The sequence below is a fragment of the Stylophora pistillata genome, chromosome 3 (genome assembly GCF_964205215.1).
Source record: "Stylophora pistillata chromosome 3, jaStyPist1.2, whole genome shotgun sequence".
Classification (NCBI taxonomy): domain Eukaryota; kingdom Metazoa; phylum Cnidaria; class Anthozoa; order Scleractinia; family Pocilloporidae; genus Stylophora; species Stylophora pistillata.
In genome coordinates, this window is record NC_142521.1 from 2,505,976 (window position 1) to 2,530,242 (window position 24,267).

Consider the following 24,267-nt stretch of genomic DNA (forward strand, 5'->3'; position numbering starts at 1 on the left):
CTCCTTACCTTTTTTCCGTAGCCGCTTTGTTGCTAGCAGTCGTTTTAACGCTGTTTTGGCGACTTTCTTTGTAACGCGTGTAGTGCTACCGGCCAACTGAATAATTTTTCTATTTTCAGTTGACTGGTAACACCGCACGCGTTACAAACAAAGTGGCCAAAACAGCGTTAAAAGGACCGTAAAGGACAAAGTAGCCACGGGAAAAAAGTAAGGATACTTCATACCATATATTTCTCGCTTTTATTGTCCTTTGAAATGTTTTCTTAATTTTTTTTATATAATTTTTCCTTTTATAAAGTTGACTTTAGACCCCAAGATCACACACAGTCAGTACCCTTGGGCCGCCTGCGATAAAACGAAACTGTAAATCTAGATCTATTACAAAGCGAATTTCTCCCGCTGCCTCATTAGAAGCTATGGCGCAAAGTAAAAGCTTCTTCGATGATGTGAAAAAGGAAGTAGAATGCCCAGTGTGTCAGGAACAGTTTGGCGAAAACAAGGAACCGAAAATACTCAAATGTTTTCATACGTTCTGTAAATCATGTCTGGAAGGTTGGCTTCGACAACAACGCAAGGAAGCTTTGAGTTGCCCGACTTGCCGAACAAAAACTGAGTGCCCTAACAATGATATCGACAGTCTTCCGTCGAACCTGTTTTACAAACAAATGGTGGAAATTGTGGAGGCATACACTGGTCAAGAAGAATCATCATGTTGCGGGAAATGCGACGAACAAAAATCGCTGAAGTTTTACTGCTCTAATTGCAACTGTTTACTGTGCGAAGAATGCGCTGCATTACACAAGAAATGGAAAGACTTCAGAGGCCATCAACTTAAGGAAATCGGAAAACTTCAGTCTCGTGATGTAGATGACTACTCTCGGAAAGCAAACGTTTGCAAGGAACACGACGACGAATTTAGATTTTTCTGTTTAGCATGTCGAATTTGCATTTGTCGTGATTGCGCCATATTGGATCACGACGACCACAAGAAAATTTCACTCGAGAAAGGACTAGAAAATAAGACAACTGAAATTAAGAATAGGATACAAGAGGTTCAGTCGAACGGATCTCACTTGAGAAACAAAAAGGAATCGTTGGAGAAACGTAGATCCAAAGTAATCGACAGCTTTGAGCGAGCAACGAACAGTGTACGCGTAATTGCAGAACAATGGATCACATTCATTCGTAAGCATGAAACAGACATCACAGAAAAGTTAATGAAGCAGAAAGAGGCATTTAAAGCTGAATTTTCAAACCAGATGTCGAGCTTGGATGATAGACTGGTGGACATCGACAGCAGCCTGCAATTTGGCGAGGAAATTCTTTCTCGTAAGAATCTACCAGAAATATTAAACGTCGAAGAAATGTTGGAGAACAGACTGCAGGAACTATCCGTGCCTTTTGAACCTACACTGGATTTCCCTGAAGTTATGTACAGTTCAAATGATTTCAGTTGCTTGAAAGACGGACCTGGAAAGCTGATAAGGACAGTTTCGGAACCTATGGTATCTGTTGTGGAAGGTCAAGGTTTGACTGAGGCCATCCAAGGAGAAGAGAGCACATTTACTGTGATTACAAAAGATATCGAGGGCCAAATAGTTTATAGCGAAATCGATCAGGTCAATGTTGAAATAACTTCTATCAATAAAAAAGGGACTTTGATAGCCAGCGTGACAGACTCAAAGAATGGCCGATATCAGGTAAAGTACAGAAGTGAGACAACAGGTGACTTCAAAATATCCGTTACTGTCCGTGGTGAAGCCATCAAGGACAGTCCGTTCACTTTAAGAGTGAGAAAGAGAGAACCACAGGCATTTTATCAGGTATCGTTTTTCATGTTCCTTAAACTTCCAAGCAGTTTCAATTGAAAGAACGTAATCTACATGAATATGAGCTTGATATATTTGTTGAAAAGTCACCACCGCTGATGTAATTCTCGCTGGATCCCTGAACTTCCCCATGATTTCTTCACTGAATTCACTTTACGCTTTAAAGTTGTATTTCATTAGAAACTGGCTACACTAAGAAAATCGATTCACTTTCGCGGATAAACCTTCAAAACAACTATGATTGACTCTTTTAGTGGAACAGGTATTGGACAGATGAGGGTGACGATAATTCTGATAATGATGATCCGTTGGAACACAAACTGGGTAAGTGCAGCATTTATGCATCTCTTTGTATCTGCAAATGCGTGTTAGATAAACACAAGCTTGAGACTTCAAAGACTGAGCAGCAGGACGAACTTAATATTACTTTGAGCCAACGTTCACATACAGGCTTCCCTAAAATTGTTTTAAGTAGATCACAGTGTGTTAACGCACTCAGGGGAGCTAGCTATTGCTACTAACGTAAGTAGAGTACATAAAATCTTAATTTCCACATTTACTTCACGGGATGTTTAAAGGTGAAAGTACAGGTTGACAGCTTAGTAAGTATCACCTTTATAAGAACTTGTTCGCAACAAAGTTAAGGAGGAGACTGACATCGAGTTCCACGATACAAGTGAAGGGTTTTTACTTTCAGGGAGTTTCCAACAAGTAAAACAGAGTCGAGATCTGTTCAGCCACTACTTAAGAAATGTGGTTCAGAATTTAGATTTGAGACCGTAAATTTCCGATGAGTCAGAGAAGAAAAGGAGATCAGCGAAGCATCCAGAGAAATTTTCAAGTCCTACATCAAATGAGACTGGTCACTTGGAAAATGAGAAGGAAGCAGGCGCTGTAAAAGGCTCAGGTAACGAAAATAACTTTGAAGAGGAAGAATCTTCAAATTTGGAACCTCAACAGTACGAAACGACGAAGAGGTTTTTCCCTTTGTTCGTCAGAGCCCATGGCGAAGACTTACAGAGAATCGAAAAGGATTTTAGAGTAAAAGTGCATAGAGAAGCCGTTGATAACAAAGTCATCGTGGCACCAACCGGACGCTGCACTGTTAAAGAATTTGATGAGGGATGCGATGCTTTCATTACTCTTTATCAAGATGTTCATAAGCGCATGAAGCTCGAACAATTTATTCCGAGAGACGAGGAAACACCAACACGTGTGAGGCAACGTATCAGGGACATAGGCAAGACACACCCCGTCTTGGTTGAAAAATGCGAGGACCGCAAACACTGGAAAGTCTACGGCGAAGATTGTTTGGTGGATAAATTTCTCAGCGATCTCCTCACCGAGCGTCTGATTATAATCATACTGCACCGGAGCCTGAGGGTTGGAACGGGGATTGGACAGGTGAGGGTGACGACGATTCTGATGGTGGTGATTCGTTGGAACACAAACTTGGTAAGTGCAGAATTGATGCGTCTTGTTAAAAGACAAAATTGGCATTTAGCAAGAATTTTTATGAAGTGTGTTTTTAAACTTATTTAAGTGTTAAGAACATAAAAGGAAATACTATAAGCCATTCAGTACAGAAATTATAACTAAGCAAAGTTGATCCTTTCCATTCGTTTTGGCGGTCATAACTTTCAGGTAGAATTTCTGTCAACTTTTTCTCATTGTGGTCGTTAATTTAGACTTGAAAGCAGATGTTCAGTTTCTACGGTAATTACAACTTGTGATAGAATATTTTGGTTATCTCGCAGTAAGCTATATTTCAATTATTTTGATCTGTTTGATAAAGAAGAGAGTAAATCGCTCTGGTAAAAGTTAGACTCGTAGAGGAATTCCAGGAAATTTCTACTTGTTATACTTTCTACTATTTTCAGGCTCGTTTTTAGATTAAATTCTATGTCAAATTCACGATCAAGGAAATATTTCTTAAATTTTAATTTGACACCTCTTTCTTTAAGGTGACCGTAAGGGGGCGGTACTTGTGTACACTCCTTCTTCCTCGAATCCTCTGTTTATTCTGTTGTTATGTAACAAAGTTCAAGGACTGTTTTCGTTTTAGTTATCTTTTTAAGTGCAATTCTAATCCACGCAACGGTTTCTTTATATTTTTTTTTAATATTGCCAATCTTGTTTTTGTTTTACCGGAACTAATTAAAACTGGAAATGTAAGAAATTTAAGGTAGAAAACGATTTTGTAACTGCGTAAACAACTCGAAAGTACATACTTAGTATACAGGGACTGTTTAACGTAACTTAGCATGATTCGCTAGTTAAGATAAAAACAATGATGATGCATGAAGATTGACAGCTTAATAAGTATCACCTTTATAAGCTGGTGAACAACATTTTCACTCAGAGCTGAGCTAGTCCCGATAGTAGTAAGTTGTATTAAGAGATCAAAGCAAGGAATAAAGAAGTATCAACTGTACAGGAGTGTTAGAAAAGCTTCTAGCAATCTCTTATATCTGCGAAATGCGTGTTTGATAGATGTACATTCGTTGTTAATCAACGTTGTCCGTATAATTTCCTGACAAGAAGAAAATACCTAGGAATTATTTAGCTGTACTCTCTTTAGTTGACCATGAATATGATTCTCATTTATCCTTAAATGTCTTGAAAAACTAAAGTCACTTTTTACACAGGCCTATAAGACTTAAAGGCTGAAGAACAAGACGAACGTGGAATTATTTTGAGCTAACATCCACATGCACGTTTCCCTGAAAACTGCTTACTGTAGATGGTCTATAAATGCATTGTGCTGATTTTTACCTCCAACTTAGTTAAGTATAATACAAAATCCTTATTTCCACAATTCAGGGCTCAAAGTTAGCGACCAGCTGGTCGCACATGCAACTAGATTTTTAATTGTGCGCCTAAAAATTCATGTGTGAACGCACTTGCGCGCCTATAAATCCCAGAAATTAGTGCGACTGAGCTTATCACCACTCAACTCTGTTTTCTCACCTGATCATTCTAAAATGACTCCGACTGGTTGGACACGAAACGGAATATTAAATTAATAAGTTCAATCGTAGGTATGACATAATCAGGCTGCAAACAATAAAGTTATCATTTTCCTTGCACCAGTGTGTGTTTTACTCGTCTTTTTCTGCCGTGGGTTCTCCGAACTCGGTGCTCCATATTCCTATTCCATCCCAGCCCTGTTCGGTTTTGCGAATACTCCGCTGACGCATGCGAGTCAAGGCTACCTTTAAAGCACGTGCTTCTCGGCAATCAAGTTCACCGGTCGATGTGAAAGGTCAAGCCAGAGGCAAGAATGTCTAAACAACCTGGTTTAAAAGAATTTTTTTCTTCACGGTGAGAACAATTTAAATAAAACGATGAATAATAAATTGTTTTATTGTATTGTATCGTACGTCTTAGTTAAGTCAATGGCAATCAATGTTATTCTCTTACGAAACGCTCATTTGCATAACTATAGTTTGTTATTCAACAGCCGGCCGGCGCCTTCTTCTTCAGCTTCGAACTCGAAAGCTTCATCAGTGTCCAGCTCCATTGATAGAGCCATGTTTATTGCAGGGATTGTTATTTGAACCGTAGCGATCAGAGACCAAGGCGTCCCAACTTTGCTTACAGAAGGTGGCCAGATGAACTAATTTCAGTTGCTGACTCGTGGGACTCACCGGATTTCGAATGATCGAGTTAATGTTGTATTAATCACTTTGTTCTACGTCCAAGTCTGTTTCAGCTTTAAACTAAAAGTGTATTCATTGGAAATCAAATGAAAGTTGTGAGCAGTAAACTGACAGTGTATATTTTCTTAGTTATTCACGTTCATTTCAAAGGAAATGAATACGGAATTTTTCTGTTACCTTGAATGCACCATGAAGTGCAATACTTCTTGAGATCGAGAAGGTTAATTAAAAAAAAAAACGTAACAGTATTATTGTTATCTCCAATGTAGAGTAATAGCCTGGAGGTAGGAACAAACACAGATTCATTTAAAATAAAAGACAACATACCGTTAAATTATTACTTATACAACGTCTGAAGCTTTCTTTTTTTTTTGGGTTTCACCACTATTTTAGGCTGAGTTCCTAAAATTTTTCGCTGTTCACCTAGAATTTTAGCAGTGCGTCTAAAAATTTACACCTGGTAGTGCAAGTGCTTCCAAAACCAAAATTAAACTTTGAGCCCTCCTCATTTGTTTCACGGGATGTTTAAATATGGAAAGTACATGGGAAAAACTGGATAGTATAAACATCGAAGTAATATAACTAATAAGATACGGCCTTTATATTTATAATCAGCTCGTTTTATTGTACAGGTTCAGTGAAGCTTTCTGTTGTGAAGGGTGACATCACGGATCAACAAGTTGATGCGATAGTGAATGCAGCCAATGCCAGACTGGATCATGGTGCAGGAGTCGCTGGTGCAATTATCAAGAAAGGGGGCCATGGTATACAGAAAGAGTCGGATCACTACATCCATCAACACGGCCGCCTGAAGGATGGAGAGGTAGCCACCACTGGGGCTGGTAAGTTGCCATGTAAAAGAATCATCCATGCAGTTGGTCCCATTTGGCGGAAAGCAGAACAAGAAAAATGTAAAAATGCTTTGAGAATGGCTTGTCTTGAAAGTCTTGCAGCTGCAAGCGGAAAAAAGTATAAGTCAATTGCCTTTCCAGCGATCAGCTCAGGAATCTATGGCATGCCGAAAGATGTCTGTGCAAAAGTTATGTTTGATGCCGTGAAAGAATACCTTACGAAAAGAGATCCATCGACGTTGACTTTGATCGATATAAGATTTGTGAATATCGATGATGCAACAGTGAAAGTTTTTAAGAGAGAATTCATGGAGTTCTTCCAAATCCAAAAAGATAACCTTCTGGCAGGTGGTCCGAAGACATCCAACCCATCGAGACCAAAAAGGGATAAAAAGAAAGAAACAAGTGGAATGAATGATGTGAATGATCCGCTATCGCCGGATATCACCTCATTAGATATTTTCTTCCGCGATGTATTGAAAAGAAAAAGACGTGATGGCGAAAGGGGGCCCTCAGCATCGTCAGAAGGTAATTTCATTTTTCATGACGGCGAAAATTATCGTAAATTATGACTGTTAACCCTTTCTATCAATTAGTTGTATGCAGCTAATAAACAAAATATTTTAGGTGTGCAACTGGATGACTGAACAAAAAAATATTGAAGCTGTTCGTCTAAATTTGGAAAAAATACCTTTCATGTAAATTTACTCTTTGGAGTAATAAAAGCGTTCCGGGTACAGAGACTTGAATTGGTTATCAATCCCTTTTTATCTCCTTTGTTGCTTATGTCGTAATAATTTCCTAGAAGGAATTATGATCATGAATTTAGGTATATCTGATTCACATTACTTATATCATGGATTTGCTTCTGTAGGAGCTCGTAAGGATGACCAATGCGCCATTTGTCTCGATACCGTGAAAAATGCTCGATCTTTAAAGTGTAAGCACGTCTTCTGCACTAGTTGTGTGGAAACTGTTTTAGAGTACGACAACAGGTGTCCAATTTGTAAGGAACCTCAAGGTGCTGTTCAAGGAAATCAGCCCAATGGAGAAATGCAGGTTCAGAAACTTCGTCAGAGTCTGCCAGGCTATAAAGGTAATAAAGTTACAGAATACCTATAAATAACTTATAACTCAAAATACTAAGTATCGGAATAACTATTGATGCAATAGGGATATTTTGTGACGTATTTTAACTTTAAATAGTTTAAGATCCCCTCGTTGTAACTGCGCTCCTGGTCGAACGCAACCAGGAGCCCATTACCCTGACTCAACCATACCAAATAAAAAATCAATCGATTTGATAATCAATCCTTCGCACCTTCGCAATCTCTTTTATTGCAGCTCAGCTGAGATTTATCAATCGACAGTGGTTAAGTTGCGCCTTGTGGACCCGCAACAAATTTTGACAGCTGTGATGGCGAGTATCGTTGTTGATTAGAGTACAGACCACGCTAACCACGGTCGATTATTTTTTTTACACGATATTGACGTCAAATAAAACGATTCTTTCAATGCGTGACACGATGCGTAACAAATTGACATGAGCAGGGTTGTCTGTACTCTTATCGACAACGGCAAATTGGCCAATCAGATTGCGTCATTTCCGCTAACTGTGGTCAAAGATTTTCTTAACTTGTAAGAATATAAATTAATGCTTTGATTAATTTACAAAAACTTCACCTGCTCCTGAGGTTTTATACTAGCTTTCTCTATAAATTTGACTTTATCATCCACAATTAGGGCTATAAAATTATTCTGAATCGCATTATGGTAAAGCAAACGCTGGCAGTAATTTTCTGGGTATAATTTACATGCAGGCTTCGGTACAATCCTCATCACCTATTACTTTCCACCCGGAACACAAGGCCCAGAGCATCCAAACCCTGGCCAAAGCTACTTTGGAACCAGTCGCTCTGCGTACCTACCCGATAACCAAGAGGGGAGGGAGGTGTTAGCCCTTTTGAAGAGAGCCTTTGATGCTCGGTTGGTTTTCACTGTGGGTACAACAATAACATCTGGGTTGTCAAATCAGATTACGTGGAACACTATTCACCACAAGACCAATACTCATGGAGGTCCTCAAGGGTGAGTGAGTGTTAAGTAGTATTATCTAGAGACCAAGAAGATATTCTTGACCTTCCGAAACTGATACTTCAGAATCGAAGGTGCTGTAAAGATTTGAATTTCCAAGCTTAACTTTTGTGATTGCGACACAGATTATTTCAAACATCCTCTAGCGGTATGTTTACCGTTGTTGCAGCGTTTTTGTCATGTGGTTTAACGGCTTTAATACGAAGCCGGATAACAGCGAAATGCAAACTACAAATATTATCGCTATGGCTGTAATTATCATTACAGGTACGGTTATCCCGACCCAGACTATCTTCGACGAGTCAAAGAAGACTTGGCAGCCAAAGGAATCCGCTAATCTACTGGATCGCTGACTCCCGTCAGGAGTTGAAATTCGTAACAATCATGAGACACAACTTTTCGTAGTTTCTTTATTAAGCCGGAGGGTTCTCTCTTCGTCTTCTCAAATTTGAACTATTCAATAGGTACATTGTAGGGATAGCTAAGGTGTACACAATGGCAAAAAAGATCCTTTATTCATACGTAGGTAGTCTGTTAAGACTAAGGCGCACGAGCACCTCCAGAACTGACTGGCAGAGACCGTATTGCTAGAATAAACTTGGCGTGCGATAAAAACCGGGTTTAGTTTAATGTAGTTTGAGTGTAGTGTGTCGTAAATTTTGATGGCTTTCTCTTTTTAGATTTCTGGTAAAGTTTCTTAGCTTGTGGAGGGAATAGCTTGTTTGTACTCCCAGTTTACTGTTTAGGGATTATGTAAGCAGCAACCGAAAAAAATCGCTAAAACAATAATAAAGAAGGCAACCTTTTTAAAGAGCCCCTGAGACGAAAATGGACCATTTTATTTTGGCCTAACTTGTTTACACAATGTTGAATTGGGTCAAGTTAAGACCCTTTTTGCCATTAAAAACTCAAAACAAACCTTCGATGACCAATTTTTACCGCTTCAAAGTCGTCCAAAAATCGTCCGCCATTGCTGAAAACATGTTCCAGCCGAGCTCGCAAAAACGTCATCATGACGTCAAAGGCTCAACAAACTTATGCTTTGCTTTGTCACAACTCTCTTCGTTCGCTGCACAGAGAATCACACATATCACTCTTTTGAGAACTGTTTCGTTGTCAGTCGGGAAATGTCCACTTTTTCAGGCGATGAATTGCCCCAGAAATCATCTGAAGCTTCTGTGGATAGTTTTGCGCCGACAAACGATGAATTTTTGCCATGCGAAGAAAGATAAACACAGAACGGCACGGACTCCCAATGTGGCTTTTGTGATCGCATCGCTTTATCGCCTTCGAACTGTATTTTTTCTTGTCGTAAGGGATTGTCCTTTTCTGTAAGAAATGATCGGTGATTAGTAAAAGTTTTCGGCAATGGCTAATTGTGTATCCGAAGGCGGATATCGGGAGTTTGTGAAAGCCATTTCTAAGCCATCAATGTGTTTTCCCCTATGCATTTGGTCTCATTAAATATAGAGGCAAGACCGATACAACGTAGATAAGTAAATTTTCAGACGGAGCACTATATTTCGGCTGGCCAAACCAGCCTTCTTCAGGTGCAGTGGGAATTAACACAGAATGGCGCTGCGCGTTTGTGACGTCACAAAATTTTGACCCCCTAGAACGATTAGGACAAACAAACACGCTTCTCGAGTTAATGAATATGGGCGATGATGCGCCCATCTCTAGTTCAAACGCCTCTAAAGCTCGTATTTTAAATCAAAACGACGGTGTTCCTGGCTCAAAGTTCGAGCAAGACCAAGAGAACTATACAAGCACACAATTGAAGCGTTGGTTAAAGTGTAGAGGCTTGAAATTGAGCGGAAAATGAGCAGACCTCGCACGTGTTCGTGACTGCCTCGAGTCGGGAAAACATGTAGTTGATTCAAGTATAGATGATGGGAAATGGCTTCAGGCGAAGATACTAAAGGAAAGTAAAGTCGATCGCGTGAAACTTAAGGATCTAACAGTTCAATGTAAAAAGGGGGTTGACAGGCCTACACGACGCCTCAGCGCGTGTTTAGAATAGCCTATTCAAAGTTTGGCCCTCACGAGCATGTCTTTGAGCGATCGCCCTCATTTTTAAGACACGAGTGGCGGATTTTTGTATAGTTCGCTCAGTACTGGTTGTTTCTATTAAGTGCCAGTGTCTAATGAGAATTTGCTTTAGGTTTGGCACTGATGGTTGGTATTGTAAAATAAAAGGCAAGATTCGTTGGTTCGTCTTCGGTTTCTGTTGAAGAACTAGTTTCCTGTTTTTGAAATTCACCTCTGACAGGGTTGTGTTAATGAGGGCCTCTGGGTAGCCTCTCTTTCGCAAATGCGCTTTGAAATTTGCAATTTTCTCTTAGAATATTGTTTGAGAGGAGTTTTTTCTGAGATGTCTAAGGGCCTCTCCTTTTACTAAGCCTTTCTTAACTCCTTGTGGGTGACAAACCTTTTATTTATGTGTCAAATCTAAAATAGCAGTTATACAACCACTAACTGGGGACACTAAATACTACCTAAAAATTTAAGAAATTTAAAAATAAAACAATATATATGTACAATTTAAAATCTAACCTAAGTCTTACATAAAAGGCAGTTTTCACATTTACTATCAGTCAATTTAGAAACAAGGTCTATTCTACGTATGTTACATTTAAAAGATGATATGGATGTCAGTTCTCTTACATTTCTTGGTACAATTGCCCATATTTTGGGTCCCATATATCTAAGCGAATGTTTTCCAAAAGTGACAGTATTAAATCTAGGTATACCAAAATCATTATTACGCAGTGTGTACCTAAGTTGTGGAATTTGAAAAAGGCTACATATGTAATTAGGAGATAAATTGTTCTTTACCTTATACATAAGAATGGCTATATCCTGTAGTCTTCTGTTCTGCAGTGTACTTAGGTTAGCCATGTCTAATAATTTATCATAACTACTCCCCTTATCACAGTAAACTGCCCTAAGTGCCCTTTCTTGAATACGTTCCAATTTTCTAGTATCACTCGCCCTACAAAAATGCCAGACAAGATGGCTGTATGTTAAATACGGAAGAATGGCTGCCTTAAACAACTTCAGCTTGGTGTCTGTTGGTATCATATTCCTGAGCCTCATCAGGACTCCAACACGCTGGCTACTCCTCTTACAAATGTTAGCAATGTGTTCATCAAATTGAAGCCTATTGTCTATACAGGAACTATAGTGTGTATACTGAAATGTCTCAGTTTGTTTAAAATGAGTGCGCACAGCAAGGATTGCGTCCTTTTCGAATCGTTCGCCTTTATCGATGTAGGTGTCCAGGAATGTTGTTTCCTTATCGAAAATTTCAGCCATAAATTTCATTGTTGGATGACGATTGTTTGCTTTTTCAATGAAACGTTCTATTGTTGCTTTGATTGTACTCCATAGCGAGAAGATCATCATCTATGTAACGTTTCCAAACAAGCGGGTTGGCTTGTTGTCAAGGATTTCAGTGTACAGCATAAATATAAGTATTGTAGTTAACACTATCAACTGAGAAATTCTTTCTAGAACACGCATTTACCCGGCATTGACAAAGTTCCAAGTCATGCATGCTTCGGCTTTGGGAACGGTATGAAGGCTTTTCGACCATTTTTAAGCATTTCTTTAGGCGAATTAAGCGAATCTTGCAATCTTTCTGGATATCTTTAGTCATTTTTACATGTACCCCAAGAGCAATCGCCTAGTTGCAACCATTTTAGAAAGTTAGAGCATTTTTTGAGCGAAAGTAGTCTTGCTTCAGACACATTTCGCATACAAGTCGTTGTAAAGACTCCGAGTGTTTGTCCTAAACCAGCGGGGGGTCCAAAGATGACATATCTATTTTTAGACCTGGCGCGCTGCGCTATAGAGTCCTAAAGTGCTTACGTCACGTTTCCATAGCACCGGAATTCTGTGGTCTAAACAAACCAATATGGCGTCCCTAGCGTGACACATTGTCGTTGACCTCGAACACTTCAAGAGCTATAATAGCGCATTTTATCCTCCAATAATAGAAATAAGATAAAGAGAATCAAGATAACCTTTGGCCTTACTATTGAAGAGTATAATAAGCGGACAAAAGCACCTGGTGAGCAATAATTCGAGTCAAAACGCCACGGAGACGAAGTTTGCGATGGGCCAGTGTTTTCATCCAGATTACAATCACACATCTGAAAGCCACTGCTGCCGACTCTTTTCGTTTCCAGACCAGAAAAAACATAAAACACTCTATGATAAGTGGATATCATTTGTAAGGTGAGTATTTTTCGAAAAATATATATTTCGATGCTGTACCATCGATTAGAAATAGCTGTTTTTTTTTTTATCTCAAACTGATTCACGATTAGCTGTTTCTCTTTCTTGTCTTATTTCTTTTCTCGCGGCTTTGCCTTTCCTTGTCTTCAGTCTTGATCTAAGATTATTTAGTTACTAAAAAACTATATGATAGTTGTGAGTATCAAAGCTTTTACACTAACTAGTATTAAGTAACAAGCTCAGAGAAATACTCGCTTCGCAGTCACGTCTTAGACTACAAGGTTAAGCATGTGACCAACTAAACTTTGGGTTTTTTAAGCGCAAGTATAGTAACTGCTTCTGTCTTTTTCTGTTATAGGAGAGGAGATAGAAAGCCCAGCAAACATTCGCGACTTTGCAGTTGTCACTTTAAAGATGGGCGAAAAGAAAATATGCCAACCATCAGTGACAGAAACAGGCACAAGCTGTTTGATAGTTTGGACTTGCTGCCAGGTACAGGACCAACACCTCCCAGTACACCTACCCCCAAGAAAAAACGGAAAGTGTCTGCCGAGCCCACGAAATTACCAACTGTAGCATCTGTGCTTGAAGAGATTAAAGAGAACTCTGAACCATGTTCCACTGAATGCTCACAAGAGGAAAAGACAAGTTCCAAAGAAGCTCTGCTGTCAATAGAGCTTGATATGACTTCAACAGAACTTGCTAAACACAAGGAAGTGTCAAGTTACTATAGTGCACACTACTCTGCTAAGAGCTTGAGCCCTGAGGTGATACGGATGGAGACAGGTCTACCCACTAAGGATGTTTTTGATATTGTTGTGGGATATGTTTCAAGATTCAAGGGTGAAATAAACTATTATGCTGGATGGAAGGTTGAGGCGATCACACTTGAGGACCAGATATTTATCACTCTGACGAAACTGAAACAAAATTATACCAATCTACATTTAGCCCAGTTGTTTTCATGCAGTGTTGCAACTGTTGCTAACATAGTACTAACTTTTGTCCATGTTCTGCATTCTCTCCTGTTCAAAGACATCATGACAACTGTGCCATCTAGAGAAAAGAACAAGATGTGTTTGCCATCTTCTTTCACTGAGTACAGCAGTTGCCGCATTGTGTTTGATTGTACAGACATTGAAATTGCTGCACCTAAGCTCATGTCCCAGCAGAATGCTACATATTCCAGCTACAGGGGAATGAACTCTTTCAAAGTCATTATAGGGGTTGCCCCAAATGGAGTTATAACCTATGTTAGTGAGGGTGCTCACAACATTTATGGTTCTCTCCTCTACTTTGGCATTCTCAATCAAGTACTCTAATTGTTTTTCCTTCGTAGATGCCATAAGGAAACCTTCTGAGTAAATGATATCCTCAATCGTCTTAATCGGGAGAGGGGTAGCAGGCTGTGGTTCGGGACTCAAGATCCAGCAGGTCCCTGTAAATTTGCCATAGCGCTTTAGTTCGCTGTACAGCCACATCCGATCTTCTCGGCTAGGATCGCGCGCCAAAGGGCTGTAATCCTTCTTCTTCGGTGGCGTTGGAAACATCTGGCTTGCAGACTGTACGCTTTCTGCCTTTCGCTTTCGTTTCCATTGGCATTCCAGGTCCGTCCTGCTAAGGTTATGGATGCCATAAATAAATATGGCTGCCGCGTGACTGCACTTGAACTCGCCGCGAGGACACTCGCATTCTGTGTTTTTTATTTCAAGGTTTTCATCGAGATAAATCTGATAAAAAGATAATTCGAAACAGACACGTAAGTTGCAATATATATTCCGCAATATAAACATTAAATTGGAGGTGAAATCGGGGTTGGGAGTTCTTCGAATTGAACATACGTGTTGTGATCCCAAATTGGCAACTTACTGTGACTTTGTAGTCCTTATTTTTCATGCTTGCTTGGACTTCACCTTTGATGACTCCCCTGGAATAAATAAAGCTTTGGACATGGTCGGATTTGAAGTGGTTTTCTCCGCGATCAAGCGATTTCCGCTCTCCAGAAAAGAAAGAAACGAGTGAGCATATCGATAAAGACGCCATGTTTGAAGTATGAGTTTAAACTGTTTAGACCAGAAAAAAATGCTGTCATGGCAACGTGACGTCACACTTTAGGACTCTATTGGGGTGATGCTTCATAGGTATAGTTAGCCTCTAATTCTACCACTTCCCACCCTCAACTCCTCCCCGACTCTTTCCGTTGTGGTAGAAACTGCGCTACTTGCCCCTACATCTCTGACGGTCTTACTAACTATACCTTTTTTTCTACCGGCGAAACACGTCCCATTAAATCTCACTTGACCTGTGACACTAAAAACCTTATCTACTTAATTCAGTGTAACCGCTGTAACTTACAATATATAGGAGAAACTGAACGACGTTTAAAAGACCGTTTTAATGAACACCGCCGTACCATTGATTAACCTAACTCTAAATCTAAACCTACTACAGCGGCAGAACACTTCATTTCCTCTCCTAACCACTCTGCTCAAGACATGGAGCTAATCGCCATCGAAGAAGTGTTTTCCAAGAGAGACTCGGTACGCAAGGCAGGGAAGCTTTTTTAATTTCAAGAGGCAAAACTATTTATCCAGATGGCCTTAACGCTCGCGAAGAAATATATTAGTTTCTAGTTATTTATCCAATTTACCTTACTTCATTTCTATTTTTGCTCACTATTTCTATTTTTATTGTTATCACATTGTCAATCAAATTAGTTTTACATATTTCCGCTGTTACATCATACAGCTATCTATGAAGCATCACCCCAATTCTCTGTTAATTCCCACTGCACCTGAAGAAATCTGGTTTGGCCAGCCGAAATATAGAGCTCCGTCTTAAAATTTACTTATCTACGTTGTATCGGTCTTGCCTCTATATTTATATTTCATATTCGTTATTTTGGGCCGATCAGATCATCGCTGATCCAACGTACAAGAGTAGGAGTATCGTCCACGGTTGCCTGCTGAACATTTCACGGTCTCATTGACCCTTTCCTACTTGTTTTCTACTATCTGTGCTTTGAGAGGTTTTAAGTGAACTCTGTTGTTGAGTTGCACTTTGGCCTCTTCTGTCTTTTCTGTCTTATTCATGATGACTATTGTTGTGTTGCTTTGGTGAGGTTTAAAGTAGAGTTTGTTTCAACTCTTTTAGCGCCGTGACCTCACTGCGTTACAAAGTATTTTTTGGCTTAGACGGCAGTCTGCAACATAGTTAGTAGAGGGAGCTCCCTCTACTAACTATGTCTGTAAGTAGCGTTATGACAATTTTCCAAGTAGCTCTGAAGGGCGATAGAAGACTGAGCCGGTGGCATTCAGTTTGATATGAAACAGGAGTGGTTTTTTGTTTTGTCCGTAAAAGGTGTAACAGAGGCGCATTCGTCTTGAAAATAAATCTCGCAAAAGTTGGCCCGTCTGTGTTCAGTCAGTCTTGTTGTGAGGTTTCTGCCAGTCTCACCGATGTAGGTGAGACTGGCAGAAACCCACACTACATCATCACCACACTACGTCAGTTACTAACTAACGTTAAAGACAAAGACGAACCGAGGAACAGACAGGGAACGATTTATAAGATCAATTGTTCCGACTGCCAAGCCTCCTACATCGGTGAGACTGGCAGAAACCTCACAGCAAGACTAACTGAAGACAGACGGGCGACGAGGAAAGGTGATGTCAGCAATCACATTGCTGAACACCATCGACTTACCAACCACAACATTGACTGGGACTCTACGCAATGCCTAACCTGCAGCACTGACTATTTTCAACGACTGACTCTGGAAAGCTGGTTTACTAACTTAGAACAGACTCCCCTAAACAGATGTCAACTACTACCCGCTCCATACAAACGACTCATTCACGACATAAACATCACAAACGACCGAAAAAGAACGACCTAACTTTACCGACAGATCGAAACAGACCAATTACGACCGACTTACGTCACTTGAGTCTTACAGCCAATAACATCACGGCAAAACCAACCGATCATTTCACACGAACTGGAATAAGAACATTCTACTGATAACAATCATTCACTTGACTCTGATGATGACTTCCGCACAGGTTGTCGAAACGCCACCGACAACAGTCCTTCTCAGGACTACACTCACCCGGACGATCAGACTACACCTTCACATGTTACCCCCGGGTTCAAGCCATTTACTGCAGTAAAATGTATGCTACACCTCGATATAACGAACCTCGATATAACGAAATCCACGTTATAACGAACACAATCTAGAAGCCCAAACGTATACAGATACCCCGATATAACGAACAAATGTCAACGCGCGACCAAAGACAAGTGCAAAACAGACCAAGGTGCAGTACTATACGGTAGTACACACTTTATGTTCATTATGAAATTTGAAAAGTCAGGCACAAAAGAGAGCGAATTTCCACGCTCTTTCTCTTGAATATAAAAAAAATTGAAACGAAAGACAAATATGAGGCAATTAAATTTTTTTTTTTATCAAGCGTCTTGATTGGCAATTTTAGTAGTAAAGTAAAGAATGACAAAAAATGAGGCAATTTTCACCGGAAGAACTTTGATTGGGCGTCTTGATTAGCAATTTTAGTTGTAAAGTAAAGTGGTTTTCTTTTGTGTAATTGTACTATTTGGTTGCGAAACTCATTGACCTTTTCCTTATGACATTTGACAAGCCAGGTGTAATAGTTAAAATTTCGTTGAGCTGTTTAATTTCCGGTGCTGTAGCTAGTACAGACCTGTGCAGTGTACTGTGGTTTTAGATAGCCATTAAACATAACGTCACACCACACACACACATACACACACACACACACACACACACACACACACACACACACACACACACACACAAAAAAGAAAAGAAAAAAAAAACAACAACAACAATTGTTAAACATGCCTCGATAAAATTTTGGTCGTTTTCCCCAAATTCGTTAAATCGAGATTTCCGATACAACGAACCCTCGACATAACGAACCAATTTCCTCAGTCCCTTAGCACTTCGTCAAATCGAGGTTCCACTGCACTTAAAACATTGAGCCGATGGGAGCCCACTCCCCAACCCCCTTCCTCCTCCAGCTGCAATTGGGCTTCATGTTTAAAGCGGACAGCTCCAGTGATGTTTTACATGCGGCTGGTACATTGCAGTGGTCTCAATTTGCATTGTGTTCGTCCCGCGGTGTTTTGAAAACCTCCTGACCGACTCAGAAGTAGATACTTCTTGAGACAAACGATACAATTTCTTTGAAAATTAAAATCATTATTACGACTAGCAGCCCCCGATTGCTCATTTTGCTATGGTTGCCATCTATCCACGTTTTGTTTCTGTTTATAATTAAGGTGTTTTATTTCGTTCGTTATATTTCCATTTTCCCTTCTTTTGCATGGATTTTTTTCTAGTCCAAACGTTTTGTTTTAGAAATATTTGAAGTCCTGTGTACGATACTTGGAATCACATGATGGCGAGTTAACTTCCTCTTTTTAAAATCGTGTAGGTGCTGTCGCTCTCTTTATTATGCTTTTCATCATCAGGAAGTTATAACGCAAGCTAAAGTTTTTTCGATGACGTGAAAAAGGAAATAGAATGCCAGTATGCCAGGAGCAATTTAGCGTAAACAAGCAACCAAAGATTCTGAAATGTCTTCATACCTTTTGTAAATCATGCTTGGAAGGATGGCTTTGACAACATCGCAAAGGAGCGTTAAGTTGTCCGACTTGCCGTACAGTAACTGAATGTCTCAACACTGATATCGATAATCTTCCGTCGAACCTGGTTTACAAACAAATAGTGGAAGACAAGAGTATGATTGGAATGTACCTTCCTTATGGAGGAGTAATTTGTTGACACATCCACAAGTTAATCATTGAAAACCATTAAAATTATGTATGTACTCATTTTCAAAAGCCCAGACAGCCTTCCACACTTTCAGGTCTGCAAAAGTGGAGTTGAGAGGTTTTCTCAATTATACATACTCGTCCCATCACATTTCAAGACATAATTTGTATACAAGTGTGCTTGCGAGTAGAATTATACTTGGGCTGAATGAAGAAAATGATCAAACATCCAATTCTCTTGCTTTAAAGTGTTCTGTTTCACCTGTGGACAAAATTAATGTTTATAATATCCTTTAATTTGAGGATGTTTAATTCCTCTAGGATTTGCACCTTTACAGTGAACTGGTCACTGAATTGCATTTATTTGAGATATTTTGCTATTTCTTAATTGCTATCCTGGGAATACCTTCTATTTTTGTGATCAATGCATGCTAAATATTTACTTCATTGTCAGTAGTTACTATAGTTTGCATCAGATTGCTGTGTTTACTAATCAAATCACTATGCAATATAATGTGACTGCTGAAGCTCAGGTAACTTGTCATGCTCATTAATTAGCACAACTGATTTACGTGAAATGTGTCAAACATATTAACTGCACTATTTAGTTCTTTTTTATCCTGCATCAATGGTTAATGTTAATTATTTGATGGACAGTTTGTTCTTGTTTTCACAACAATATCATCACACTTTGTCATACGTACCTGACCAGGGTTAGATATTGCTATGCCATGTAATTGGATACCAATTTTATAGATCTGTAATTGTTGATATCACAGTGCATATCTCACTAATAAGCTATGCAAATAAGAAAGTTTGTATCCCTGCATGCACACAGATCAACATGTAATGTTCTGTTTATTATGTATTATGATTGATTTCATGTATAAATCAAAGACACTATCCAAACACATTTTAGGAGCTGCAAATGCAGAGGTCACCTTCACAAATGGCATTTTTATTAGCAAGATAAGCTGTGCTGAGCATCAGTTCAATATTATTGTATGTGATTGTGGTACCATCCATCATAACTGAGAATCTAAGTCAGGTGTTGTCCAGGCTGATTGGTTAGGGTGAGGACTAATCAATCTGCGACAATGAAGGCAAATAATCATCATGAATTGGTAGTCAGTGAATGGGCAGTGCAATTTAAACATAAATGTAAATGCTGCTTGTTACCAGAAGAAGTTGTTAATATTCAGTACCATAAAAGGGAAGAAATATTGAGAAAAACTGCCAGGTGTATGGTGGCCGAGAACTGCCATTAAAAATATTCAAATTTATAGGAATAATTTTTGTTATATTTTTTTAAATTTCGATTTATTTCTCATTTTTATTTTTAAAATAAAAGCAAGTGAAAGTAAAATGTAAAATAGAAATAAAATGAGACCAAAGATAAATGAAATCAAATCAAAATTAAATATTACCCGGCCGAGCCGCCGAGCGCTGCCACTAGTTTTTGTCTTTTTTTTTTCGCGGTCAGAAAAAAAAAAAATTTGTTCGTGGCCGAACGCTGCCACATGGCCGAGGGCTGCCAAACAAACCCAGAATTCTTTGCAGGATGCCTTTCAACATTCTACTTTGGCGGATGCCGCGTGGAAAACTTAAAAGAGAAAGTGACTGCGAAAAGAGGGAAGAAGCGTGATGCAGGAGACACAACGCATAAATTAATTAAAGGAAAGGAGGTGTATAATAATAACTGTCGAATTCAACGAAGAATAAGAGCCGTTTGCTCACGGTGGGTTTCGCAATGCATACAAAGAAACCACAAAGCACCCACAGTTCAAGGGGACTACCTGGGTAATTAAAAGATACCTTCCTGATGCTGTGAAGGGAATAAATGACATTGGGCAAACTGTCCAACAACACACCCAAAAGGCGGTTCTGATGCATCTTCTTGCAAGGAATTTTGCTCGCCAGTTGGAAAAAAATGTCATTGGAAAACATGCATTTGGAGAGGTCCTAAGGTATAGAAAGAACTACTACGGTGAAGATGATAAAGAAGAATTTGTGACTGTGGAGGAGATTATTGATGGACAGTTTACCAAGTACTTAAACAGTACCGGTGATTGTTGTGTCGAGGAAACAGATGTTATGGGTCAGAAGGCTCAATGTCTAACCCATTTTTCTTATGAAAAGTCAGACAAAAAACCCATGCTGCTAGACATACAAGGACATGGGTATGAATTATTCGACCCAGAAATTGCTTCTCATGAACTCTTTGATGGTAGTGCATTCTGGGTTTGTTTGGCAGCCCTCGGCCATGTGGCAGCGTTCGGCCACGAACAAATTTTTTTTTTCCGACCGCGAAAAGAAAAAAAAAAAAACTAGTGGCAGCGCTCGGCCGGGTAGTATTAAATTTTGATTTGATTTCATTTATCTTTGGTTTTATTTTATTTCTATTTTACATTTTACTTTCACTTGCTTTTATTTTAAAAAGAAAAATGAGAAATAAATCGAAATTAAAAAAAAACAACAACAAAAATAATTCCTATAAATTTGAATATTTTTAATAGCAGTTCTCGGCCACCATACAGGTGTAATTGGTGTTTTGTCATGCATGTAAGACTATTTGATTAACAATTTTCTTAACTTTAATAAAAGTTTGTTGTGAAATAATTCATCAACTGTCATAATTGTATTAGTCAGGAATGAATGACGAGCTTATATTAGAGGGTCCACAATAGGTTTGGTGGGATGCGGGATTTGGCTATTTTTCGTGGTGATATTCGGGATATGAGCTGAAAACAGAAGCGGGATGCGGGAATTTTAACAACCAGCGGGAGCGGGATTTCCTATTTTTATGGGGATGGGATTCGGGAATCGTAAGGAAAAAATAGCGGGATACGGGAATTTAGTTTGTCTTGACTAAAAATTTCATTAGCGTTGACTGAAAAAAAAATGGTTTTTAAGTGTGTATACCGCCTTTGTAGTCAAGCTATGAGTGTCAAAGGAAGTGAAGCCTGTCAAATTGTGCCCATTATCACTTTTTTTGTGTTGTTCGTCTTTTCCGGTTTTACTATTTTCGCCGTTTTCGTCACTCGGAAAGAGGTATCAAATCACTGAGGTTAGAAGTCACGTTCGTTAAGATGTCTAAGATCCTGCACTCATTCCTGTTTTGTCCACGAATTTGAAAACAAAGATCGACAGGATCCAACTTCTGTTATGAAGCTCACAAATCCAGATTTTAGTAGCTCTCTTAGAGGTCTAGACTTTGTTGGCCGCACCATCATTCCCGAGACTGACCGTTTCACAGAGCACAACAAAGTGGGTATGTAGCCACACCCCATAAGTATCGCTACTGGTCCCTACGGAAGCCTGTTATTTCTCTCACTTAACACAGTCACTGGTTCATCGAATCTTTTTATGGCACAACTTCATAACCCCGTCCAAAAAATTGTAAAGCCTAAAGAAGTCCACCACGTCAATGGCACTGTATTCATGGTTGGGAAAGGAGGCCCCAATTTTTTTTATGAGCTAGAACAAGGGGCCGTGCGTGTTAACTTAGGAAATCTCTTAAGAAGCCTCACCTTGAATCATATTGAAAACGAAAATCTTTGAAAGGCATAGGATAACAAGTTAGGGTTAAAGGGTTCAGCTTAATCCAGAATTCTTAACCATCAAGAAACATCGCACAGCTCTCTCAGCACCATTCCTAAAATGTTTTGATTGGAGTTTTTAGTTAAAAATGTTTCCGGGATTTTATAACGAATAGTCTTGACTCTGATGATGACTTCCGCACAGGTTGTAGAAACGTCAGTCACCACCCCGTCAACAGTCCTTCTCAGGATTACACTCACCCGGACATCACTCGATACTTTCACAAAAGTCACTCTTTTTATTATTCCAGTGGCATTAGCCTTTCATTCAAAATTGTAATGTTCTCGAACCTTAATATTCATAAGTGTTTATTGTTACTCATTATTGAGCTTCCACGCCTGAAACTCCCCTGCCATTTTACAAAACTGTACATGGATTTGTGTTCCCATGCCCCTCTATTGTAAATTGGGATTGTGCATGTGAATGTTCTTAGTCGAATCAATGAATGTATTTCCATTGCTGTGCAGTACGTAATCACAACTTTGTGTCATAATTATGGAAAATATCCATGCTGTTGTGATTTAGCGTTGGTATTATTTTGAATTTTTGTAAATTAGAAGATTACACTTTTGAACTTTTGTTGTCATTTAATTTTTTTAGTCGCTGAATCTGTGGTAAGACAGAAGCAGTTTCTCTGTCCTAAAGTACCGCTTAAGGTTAGATTGTTGTTCGAGAAGGAGAAGAATTTTCAGAGTTTGGATTTTGGATCATTACTACTCGATGGGTCACACAAGAATAAGAGGATTGTTAAAAGCTCAGATCCCACATCACAACAGGCTGGTGAAACAGGAGAAACTCGCCCTGGAGAGGGCTCAGGTAACAGTGTTAACTTTGAAGGCCAAGAATGCGCGGATATGCAACCGCAACAGTACGAAACGACGCCGAAGTTCTTCAGTCTGTTTGTTTGTCAAAGCACATGACAAAGAATTACAGAAAATCGAAAATAATTATGAAGTAAAATACACAGGGATGTCATCAACGACAAAGTTACCGTTGCACCAACTAAACAATGTAACACTGAAAAATTCTTTGAGGGATGTGAAGCTTTCACTACCCTTTATCAAAATGTGCATAAGTGCATGAAGCTGGTAGAATTCATTCCCAGAGACCAAAAGTCACCTGTTTACGTTAGGCAACGCATCCGAGACGTAGGTAAGGCACAACCCTTACTAATTGAGATCTGTGAAGACCGAAAGCACTTGAAAGTCTACGGTGAAGAAAGTTTTGTCGAGAAATTTCTAGGCGATCTCCGAAAAGAGGGTCTGCTTGGTCGGACAACATAGGAAGCTGGGCCTTGGTGCAGAGATGGAACATATGAGATGACGTAAATTATGCATAAATTGGCGATTTTTTTAAATATTTCCATAAGGTCGCAATAATAGCAAGTATACGTATGATGCACGATCCTTCGCAGTAGATAGCGCTATTTATGCAATAGCGAAAATCAGACCTGAAAAAAATCAGGCCTGTACGGGTTTCGAACCACTGACCTCTGCGATACTAGTGCAGCGCTCTACCAATTGAGCTAACAAGCCAACTGGGAGCAGGCCGTTAAGTTGATTCCTAATAAACCCGTGAGGATAAATCAGATACAATGAATGTATGAAGTTCATATATTTTGAACTGCGGTATTAAATACGTATTATGCACGATCCTTCACAGTAGATAGCGCTATCTATGCAGTAGCGAAAATCAAGTATGATAGATATTGCAAGTAATCAAGTATGATAGAATAGCAAGTATGATAGATATTGTAAGAAATATACAACTTTTTTGAAAGACATGTTTCGGCATGCATACGCCATCTTCAGTTAATGAAGTAATTCAAAAGCGGGTACTAATTACAACGTGACACCAAAACATAAAGATGTAAACTAGAACGCTAGAAAAGTGTTATAAAGCTGTAATTGTTCGTTAAGTTCAGGGTTTGATCTTATTTATATAAAAAGCTTCTTTGAGTTTTAAAGTAACGTGTATTATTGTCATCATTAATGTTCCGGCTTTTTTGAGAGGGAGACCCGTCAAGATGCCGCTTGAAAGTTCTGTCAATAATATGCGAAGGACAAGAATTACGTTTTAAAGTGTCGGAAAGTTTATTAAGATCGTTTTGAAGGCCGGAAGAAGTGTTGTTGATTTTTGTAGATTCGGTCAATAAGAGTTCGGATA

At 39.2% G+C, this 24,267-nt stretch overlaps 2 protein-coding genes across 2 annotated transcripts; both read left to right on the plus strand.

The window, feature by feature from the left end:
• The first annotated feature begins 120 nt into the window (after positions 1–120).
• Positions 121–9,354, plus strand: LOC111327746 (uncharacterized). Its single transcript, XM_088751656.1, has 10 exons — positions 121–207; positions 299–1,823; positions 2,084–2,342; positions 2,470–2,540; positions 2,625–3,044; positions 3,161–3,284; positions 6,124–6,870; positions 7,217–7,438; positions 8,163–8,430; positions 8,704–9,354. The coding sequence occupies exons 2-10, from the start codon at positions 417–419 to the stop codon at positions 8,771–8,773; spliced, it is 3,588 nt and encodes a 1,195-aa protein (XP_088607782.1). The 5' UTR covers positions 121–207; positions 299–416; the 3' UTR covers positions 8,774–9,354.
• Positions 9,355–11,633: 2,279 nt separating this feature from the next.
• On the plus strand, positions 11,634–14,171 carry LOC148734089 (uncharacterized). Its single transcript, XM_088751991.1, has 2 exons — positions 11,634–12,678; positions 13,037–14,171. The coding sequence occupies exons 1-2, from the start codon at positions 12,557–12,559 to the stop codon at positions 13,998–14,000; spliced, it is 1,086 nt and encodes a 361-aa protein (XP_088608117.1). The 5' UTR covers positions 11,634–12,556; the 3' UTR covers positions 14,001–14,171.
• Positions 14,172–24,267: the final 10,096 nt, after the last annotated feature.